Source organism: Euphorbia lathyris, chromosome 4 (assembly GCF_963576675.1).
Source record: "Euphorbia lathyris chromosome 4, ddEupLath1.1, whole genome shotgun sequence".
Lineage (NCBI taxonomy): Eukaryota > Viridiplantae > Streptophyta > Magnoliopsida > Malpighiales > Euphorbiaceae > Euphorbia > Euphorbia lathyris.
This window is the reverse complement of record NC_088913.1, coordinates 91130714-91140713: the sequence shown is the minus strand read 5'-3', so window position 1 is coordinate 91140713 and position 10000 is coordinate 91130714. Positions and strand designations below refer to the sequence as shown.

General features: G+C 30.6%; 1 protein-coding gene across 2 annotated transcripts; it reads right to left on the bottom strand.

Annotated features, from left to right (window-relative positions):
- Nucleotides 1-5565: 5565 nt before the first annotated feature.
- Nucleotides 5566-7809, bottom strand: LOC136226878 (uncharacterized). 2 transcript variants are annotated; one of them, XM_066015552.1, is made up of 7 exons: nucleotides 7413-7809; nucleotides 7186-7273; nucleotides 6870-6896; nucleotides 6748-6790; nucleotides 6419-6510; nucleotides 5919-6233; nucleotides 5566-5814 (listed from the first exon to the last, which is right to left on the bottom strand). In XM_066015552.1, the coding sequence occupies exons 3-7, from the start codon at nucleotides 6890-6892 to the stop codon at nucleotides 5775-5777; spliced, it is 513 nt and encodes a 170-aa protein (XP_065871624.1). In that variant the 5' UTR covers nucleotides 6893-6896; nucleotides 7186-7273; nucleotides 7413-7809; the 3' UTR covers nucleotides 5566-5774. The 2 variants fall into 2 exon arrangements, with proteins under 2 accessions (XP_065871624.1, XP_065871623.1); XM_066015551.1 differs by having other exon boundaries at nucleotides 6419-6790.
- Nucleotides 7810-10000: the final 2191 nt, after the last annotated feature.

Here is a 10000-nt window from a genome sequence, read left to right as displayed (position 1 = left end):
TGGAAATGTAATAAATATACCCAATGCAATGAAACAGTACCTTTTGCGCACCATTAGTTTCTTCTCCATATCACACCTTAAGATAAAAAGCTAAAATTTGCCCGGAGGTCGGAGGAGTGCAGGGTCACAAAAAATCCATGTTATAGCAAGTAGGATTGCACGGATATGGGCAGTCAATTTTCTTTACTACTCCACGGTTAAAGTACCAGTCACCAACTAACTCTGCAATCGTCTGTTACTACAGCAGTCAGCATATTTGCGAAAACCGGACAGAAATCTTAAAAAAAACGTCGGGGAGCAAGATTAAGGGAGTGAAGCAAGATTCCAATTTTCAGAGACAATGACTGAAGCAGTTAACCAAGAAGATTGTATAATTGATAGAGGGCGGAGATTAAGGAAGTGGAGGATGAGCAGTTGAGAAGTTATAGGGTGCAAGAATAAAATAAAACGTGTAAAGGAGCATTTATTGTGAAAGTAAAAGTATAATAAATCCATTTTAATTTATTAATCTATTAATATCTATTAATCTATAAAAATGACATATCAGCAAAACCTTTCAAATTCAGCCAAATCAGCAGCCTTAGTATCTAGCTTTTAATATACTAGCTGTAGACCCGTGCAATGCACAGATTTTATTTTTTAAAAAATAAATTCTAAAATCAATTATGTTATCTATTAAAATTATTCATGTATACATTTTTTAAATTTATTTATTTAAACAATAATTTAAAATTATTTGTACACTAAATAAAAGTAATTCAACAAATTGTATTTTAAGAATCAGTCTGTATTATTAAATACTTCTTTAAACACTACATTTTGGGTACAATTAGATGTATTATCTTCCTCGTTACAAATAAGAATTTTCAATCCTTTTTTTGTTGTGACTCTTGAAACCGCAACATACATTTGACCATGGCTAAAAACAGGACGTGGAAGATATAATCCAACATGTGCAAGTGATTGGTCTTGACTTTTATTGATAGTCATAGCAAAGCAAACAACTAAGGGATATTGTCTTCGTTGAAATCGAAATGGCAATCTGATGTCTGATGGAGTCAAAGTAAGCCGAGGTATGAAAACCTTCTGTCCAATGTTACAACCTGTAATTTTCGATGCTTCAATCACATGTTTTCCCAATTTTGTTACCACCAATCGGGTACCATTACATAGCCCAAGAGTCTGATCAATATTACGAAGTAGCATAACAGGTATTCCAATCTTTAATGTCAACTTGTGATTCGACAATCCTGAAGAATTAATAGTATTCAAAAATTCAGGAGTATACACATCTTCATGACTATTTGAATGAGTTTCAACTTTGCAGATAGAATCTGAACTCAAGTAACATATTTCTTCTCCTGGCCATCCAGACAACATATACTCATTCACCTTGTTAACAATATCCAATGTAGGTGCAAGAATTGCACGTTCTTGTAAGTATATTGGATCTTGAATGTTTTCAATGATACTTGGATATGTACTTTTGACAATGGCTCCAATAGGATCATCAACATCTTTGATGAGTAATTATTCGGGTATATCGAATGTAGCTTCTCCGTCATTTTCCCCACCAATTGTTCCATCACCAATGCTTAAGATCCATTCAGAAAAAGATCTTAATTCTTCTGTATCAGTATTTGAATCTCGACTTTGAAGCCTCATGTTCTCGGTTAACTGAAGTACTTTACAGTATCTCCACAAGTAAGATGAATTTATTGTAGATGATACTATGTTCTGTCTGCTACCTTTTGGAATAACAGGCAATATTTGTCTGAAATCTCCACCCAAAACAACAACCTTTCCACCAAAAGGCAAAGCCATGCTATTACTATTTTGGAAGCGCATGATATCACGTAAAGTCCTATCAAATGCTTCAAAACAATGTTTATGAACCATAGGAGCCTCATCCCATATAATAAGTTGTGCTTTAATAAGTAGTTCAGCTAATGGGCTTCCTTGTTTGATGTTGCAAGTAGAATCTTCAGTGATTAGTATGGGTATACCAAATCGAGAATGTGCAGTTCGACCACCAGACATAAGGAGAGACACAATTCCACTTGATGCTACTGTTAGGACAATATCACCTTTAGCTCTAAGGAAAGATGACAAAGTCCTCCATATGAATGTCTTCCCAGTTCCTCCAAATCCATAAACAAAAAAGAATCCACCATTTTTTGATCCAATTTCCTTGATAATTGTTTCGAACACCATTTTTTGATCACTATTTAAAGACAACATAAGATGATCACTTTCTTCTTCCAACAACTCTCTATCATAACCAAGTTCATCTTGAATGAGACTATTTCTTCCTTCCTCAATTAGGCATGCATCTGGGAATGGTAATGAAGGGTAATCTCTTAAGCTTTTCCCATTTCTATTTAGATTTTTCTCTATCTCAGAAAGTGTGAAGTTTTTTAACTGCTCATCATCCATTTGCAAATCTAGAAAACAAAACATGATACAGAAAATAAAAGTGTTATTTATTGGATCATAGTTTTCATTTCTATTATCATGTGTTTGATTCATTTTGATTTTCTAAATAAACAATACAATGTTGATATCAATCCTACTATGTTTTTATGTGGAATTTTTGAATTTAAATATAAATAAAGATAAATTAAAGCAATGCATTATAAATGTATTACCTTGGTTATTAAGGAGCCTTCGTTGGCGATATAGGATATCATCGGAAAGTAAATGTCATGTTTGATTCCAAACTGATTCCGGACTTGTAATGCAATTTGAAATTCACAAACTTACCAATCAAAAAATTAACATCCACTGCTTTTGAGAGAACGTCATCTATTGATGTAAAATCAAAAAAAGACTTTTTGATTTGTGGACAATCTATTTCTTATATACATGTTTTATACATGAACCTTAATTTGTATTTATGCGTTGACGCCCTATATTTTCCTCCATTCTCAATCACCTGGAAACTCTCAAAGGCATATGTTTTTCCTTCTTCTAAAACATCTACAAACTTTTTGAGACAATTTTAATACAATTGAGCTTCAATAGTTGAATCCTATTTTTCATGAAAATAAATTTATTTAAGTATAACCACAAAATAAACAGGTTAAAATTATGATTATGTTAAGAGTTTGAAAAAATTACCTGTTCATTAAAAATACCATGCCTAATCCCTCGTTCTTCTGTTGTGAGCTCTTCCATAGTCTTATAATTCGAGCTTTGAACCTCCATTTTTCTTTAGTTGCATTAATGTCAGAGACGAAATTGTATTTTGGAGCCATTACTTTTTTTGAGATTCAAAGTAGAGATGTTTGGAATGAATATAACAAAAACGTAATAAAATAATGAACCCATAAATAGTATATATAGATTTATATTTCAAGAGTTATTTTAAAATTAAAATTGGTTAATTTTATACGGATGATTTTTTTAGATAGATTGATGTTTATCTTATTTTGAATTTAAATTTATTAGCTATCTAAATTGACGGTTATGGTGAGATTATTGGATTAAACTTATCTGATAGACTATATGGTTAATTCCTACGTTTTTATTAATTCACAAGTTTAATCCATATTAATCACATGTATGAAGATTGATGTTTATCTTATTTTTTATTTTTTATTTAAATTTATTATCTATCTAGTTTGACGGTTATAGCTTTTTTTAGGTAAAAAATATCATTAGACCTCTGATATTTTATTTTTTGGTTCATTAAGTCATTGATCTTTTATTTGGATACATTACACCCCTGATCATTTATTTTTGGTTTCATTAAGCCACTGATGACCAAATTAGTAAGTTTTGAACATCTAATTCGGTTAAAAATACGTTTTTAACTTCACCTGTATTTGAAATTATTAAAAAAAATATTTTTTACAGTTTGAATTAACGTTTTTACAGTTTTTCTATAAGCACATTACACATCCAAAATTGCTTTCTAATATCAGAGTTTCGAAAAATCGATTATGTTTAAGATATATAAGTTAATTACAAATTATCGTTGTGAAGTTGTCTAAAATATTTAGGGATAAGGTATCAAAATAAGTCTATGATTTTTGGAGAAGTATCAATTTAGGCTACACGTACAAAATAGCATCAATATAGGCTTAACGTTTAAAAAAAGTACCAATTTAGGTCTCGATAACGGATTGGACACTCATTCCTATTACTCCGTTAAGTTTTGATTTCTCCATCCACGTACAATTGGCAGAACTTAACGGAGTAATATATTATGTGTCTCGTTCTGTTATCGTGACTTAAATTGTTAAACCTATATTGATTCTATTTTGTACGTTGAGCCTAAATTGATACTACCCTAAAATCCATAAACTTATTTTGGTATATTATCCCAACTATTTATTGGGTATGAAAGATTGTATTGCTTTATATGCACCAACCAAATCCCATAAGACATTCATAGCTTTACACCCGCGCAATGCACGGGATTTTACACGGATTTTTTTCTTAATATCTTACTAACATATGAAAATTATCCTATAAAATATTTAAGAAATATATAAACCCGATGGATTTTATTATAATTTGTTTAGTTAAAAATATAGATGGACTAAAAAAAATCTATTATACAATAGTCTATCCTTTATTGCAAGCATATTATATTTCATATTATTAAAAAAATGTCTATGATAGTTATATATTAAAACATATGATATTAAGTTAAATGATTTAAAACTGACGCATATTTAAAAACTGTGATCAATAAAAATAATCGGAAAAAAATGATTTAGCATCCTAATTTGAGGTTTCAAATTTATGAAACCCCAAACCCAAAATTCAATAAACTATAACTCTTAAAACCATCACACATTTAATAATATGTTTCCTAACCATATTTAAAAAAATCAAATTTAATTATAATCAATCGATGTTATTAATGCTATAATTTATATATAATCGAATCAAATGAAGTATACAATACTTGCAGTTTGTAAATATAATTTGAGTAATAATAATTAATACAGATTGTATACGAAATTTTGAAGTCATGTTTTATTGTATATGATTAATGTGGTGAAATTGCACAGGTATGAAAGTCTATGAAACTAATGAGAAGGATTTAGTTATGGAACCGGTAATGAGGTGGGCTGAAAATCCGAACATTGTTTTGGTATTAAAGCTAATGTCTCTACAATTTACAGTTCAGGTCAGAAAAGCCCCAAAGAATTTTATTTTTTTTAGTACTTAGTTTAGTTTTTACAAAGATTAACAATGCTATAAAAAATCCTTGGTTCCACAAATTTAATGTATATCAAGAATATCCAAACACCCCAATAATTAAGGGTGTGTGTCAGTTCAAAAACCGGATCGAACTGAAAAATCAAATCAAATGCCAATTAAAGGTGTGTATCAGTTCAAAAACTGAATTGAACCACAAAAATCAAATGCCGAAATTGTCAAAACAATTGACTCTGTTACTGAACTAACCAATATGAAAACCGAAATATAACTGAAACAAAATATTCAATTCAGTTTCGTAAACTAAAAATGAAACAGCCGATGTGTTATCAACTTCTTCAATCTTAGGACCTCAAAAACACTGCAGCTTAATCAACTTCTTCAATCTTAGGACCTCAACTTCTTCAATCTTAGGACATGCACGGCTGCTACCAACAAAGGTACCATCATAGTCCATACCACCACCCATGTCAGGACCAGCTCCACCCTGGTACATTTTGGCAACAATAGGATTGCATAAACTCTCTAGCTCTTTCATCTCATCCTCATGTCTCAGCTAACTGGTTTGCGCATCTAACGCATCCAACCAGCGGATAGCTTCATGAATGACTTCCTCTATCTTCATTTTGTCCTCCAGGGCTAGTGAACATAACATTATATTAGCTGTGCATAAACTCTTTGTATTTCATTAACAATATTTAGTTTTATAAGACTGCAAAAGAGTGAAGTGAGAAGCAACAGACCCAGGTGCGTAATCCGGAAGTATGATTCTGTATCCAAAAAATTTGAAACTGAATCCCACTGAGGATTGTGCATTTTCAGTTAGACATTGAACGCCAAAGAATGAGCCAAGACTATTCTGCTTTAGACCAAAAGATATCATATAAACGGCAGCTACGCCCACTGCAATCGCTAATATTATTAGAAACGAATTTCCCGAAGCAGTGGTATTGTCCCGTTGATTCCTAAAAATGTCTTTGGCAGGCCTGCTTTGTCTATCCAAATTACCATCTGCTTCTTCATAACTTTCAGCATCTCCACGCTGATAGCTTCTGATCCTGTTTATAAATTGCAGATTAATGCCTCATTTAACTCATATTCGCCCTAATTCAAATCAAATAACTATTAATTTCCGCTAGGCCTCTATAATTAAAGCCGTCTAACGTTCAAGCAGCGACATGGAACTATCTTCCAAACTTGTCTCAGAACAAAATCACCGAAAAAGAAGTCAAATAAACATTACCTGAGAAGTGGTGTTCTAAAGAGCTGAGAAGGCGTAACATATGAAGCACAATTATAATCATGAAAGCATACAACAATAGAAATTGTACTTACCTGACCACAAGAGAAAAGGATTAAAATTATGAAATCAAACTCAACAGTTAGAGATGGCCGATTAATCATGATTGATAAAATAGAAATTAAAAATAGCCCTCAACAATTAAGAAACCAAATTGTCTGACATATTAACACATTGAATTCAAGTAAGAATCACTTTTCATCTTTTAGTTTTGGAAGAAAACAAAAGTAGTTTTAAGGGAATCAAATCACCTCAACCCACATTGAATTTACCTTGAGGAAGAAGAGTAAGTTTTCTTCATTTGCAGTCATTCCCCTCCGAATATTAGAAAATTGAGAAATTGGAACACCGGAAAAGTTAAAAATAAACTTGTAACCCATTATATTGAATTAACCTTATTAGAAGACGACATTTCATCCACCTGCAAGCACACGCAAAATTTCAAAGTTAAAAAGGAAGTGAAGCTACACGTGCAAGTAAAACTAAAACCATAAGATTATGTAATAAGATATATGATGAATTGCAGTATCAGCACCCAAAAAATTGAATCACAAATACACGGGGAAAGTTAAAATAAACTGCAAAACCATTAGAGTTGCTTTGCACGGTCGTCTAAATTAAGATGGTTTCCTAGTCTTGAATTGATGTTCCCATATGAACCATTAAAGAATCAATCAACAATGTTTAAGTAACAATATATAGCATATAACCTTGAGTTCTTGATTTGAAATATCCTCAGTTAGATGTTCCTGTAGCAATTCTGATCTCAGTGTTACAAACAACTCCACTAAGCGCTTTCTGAAACAAAAGGACAGATTAAGCATGAATTGTTTCATGATCCTCAGAGGAAGAGGGAAAATGGATTATTTATCTGGTCTTAAAAACATTATTTTCACAAAACATGGCTGAAATTTCTTGAACATATTGCTCAACTTACTTGCAAAGAGCTTACTCCCGTAGATGGCGAAGCAACTTCTTTAGGAGAGGAGCCTTGTAATTCAGTATATAAATTTATCTAGACTGTAATTCAGTCACTCACTTGATCATCTCTGGATTCCTCGGACACAGCACATTTGAGTACTTTTTACCATTTGAGCATGAAACAAAAACCTACATTAAAGGTCAGAATTCATATTAAGAAACTGGAAATGATCTTTGCAACCAAATTTCAAAAAAATTTTAATTGCATTCTCAAATTAATATTTTTCATCTGTTGCTGTGTTCTTTTTCACATAATAAAGTAACCAAAATTCAGCTATTGACACATATAGCTAGCTGTCATTGGATCATCTCAGTCTAATTCCAATAAAAATCTATTCAAACTTATCCACACAAATCAAAGCAACTTCAAGGCAATAATTGAGCAACAATCAAACAAAAAGCCCAGGTTAGAATCTCAAGACAAACAACAAAAAAATCGATACTTTTTTTTACAACATAAATTACAAATACTTTATTTTATACCCAATTAAAAAAAATTAGACTCTAATAACTATTTTAATGGAACGAACAAATGTTTAAATTAACCCTCAAAGTTGCCATGGAGGGTCAATTTAGCCCAAATAAATCTTTGGATATCTACTCATTAGACTGGCCATGGGCCGTGCTGGATCGGACCTATCGGGTTTTTATATAAAAATATGGATTCTTTACATGAAAATCATATTTGATAATAATATTATTATTTTGTTAATATTGATAATTTAATTCTTGATATATCAAAAATATCAACTTTTATTTTACAAATGTCAAAATAAATTTCTAAGTGGTTTTTTTTTAAATGGCAGCCGAAGTAACTGCTAAATTCTTAGATTTGATATTATTCAAATAATTTTTTGACAAAAATGTAGATAATTTTTAAGAGTTGAATTTCCTTGTAAATTCCCCTAAAAATATTCAGTCCAAGCCCAGTCCAGTGTGGGTTCGGACCGGGCTTAAAAATCAAATCCTAAGCTCAGTCCGTATAAACCCACCTAAATATATATACATAATTTTTAATTATGAAAAATAAAATATATATTTAAAAGTAAATATTTAATATATATAAATGTATAAATTAATTAGTTAATATTAATAGGCGGGCCGGGTTGGCCCGACCCTTGCTATTTTAATCAATTCCAAGTCCGTTCAAAATAGGATATTCGATGAGTTGAGAATGGGTAAAATGACAAATTTGGACAAGTTAAGGGGGTGAAAAATACCATTTTTATGAAGTTAAAGGGGTAAATAAGACATTCGATGAGTTGGACGGGTAAAATGACCAATTTGAATAAGTTAAGGGGGCTGGAGAAGCATTAAACCTTTTTTATTTGTAAAAGTATTTGAATTTTCTAATAATTCTGATATAATTTCAATGGTAAAATATGATTTAAAATCCAAAATGATTGTTGATCTTATCTATCTACAGATTATATTATCATTATTTTGAATTAAGTTTGAATAAGATTATCCTAAAATAAGATATTTATCCTATTAATATTAATATGAGAGTTGTATTTAGTTGTTGTTATTATCTCTGAAATCTATTCTATAGCAATGCCATTGGAGTCGAATGCAGCTCCGTTACAAAGTCCCCCTCCCCCTACGATTCCGGCACCAGCACTAAGAAAAACAATAATGCTGCAAGAGGTAACATATATATATATATATATATAATTGAATGAATTTGTGTTTAATTTGAAATTTGAATGGTGTATATATAATCACATCACAGTGTTCCGTGGCGATGTAGCAATATCATTAAATTTGAATGCTCCAGAATCAGTCAAAAGAAGAAGAAGTGAAAGTATTTTCGAAACTTTTAATTTTTAGTGTTGTATTGTATCTTTTCGGAGCTATCATAATATATTTCTTCCATGAATGAATCCGCAAGTTTTTGTTTTCTTAGATTTAATTAGTAAGTTAATCATCATAGTCATAGAACCGGTTTTATTGACCAATGATAATAATATTATACATCATTTTTCTCGTATGGAAGACCTCTCTTAAAAATATACTGTCACATTTATTAATATATGTTCTTAATCATTTTCTAAACTCATATCATTTGTGATTTTGTGAAATGGAATTCTTTATATAAATAAAATATTTTATTAGTTTTGAAATATTGTATTGCTCATACGGTCTATTCTCTATCACTTTCCAGATTTTATTTTTCTTCATTCTCTTTATTGTCACTTTGTTTCTTTTCTGTTATCTCAACCTTTTTAGTCATAACACTCATAAAATATCTGAATAAAAAACGAGAATATGATTTAAATATGATTGAATGAATAGTTGTTTATTTTCTAATAATTCTGATAAAATATGATTTAAAATCCAAAAAATGACTGTTGATCTTATCTATCTACGGATTTTAAACAATCTAATATCTTTAGAGTAGTTATATTATCATTATTTTGAATTAAGTTTGAATACTAAAATAAGATATTTATCTATATATTAATATTAATATGTATTTAGTTGCTGTTGTTACCTCTGAAATCTTTTCTATAGCAATGTCATTGGAGTCAAATGCACAAAGTC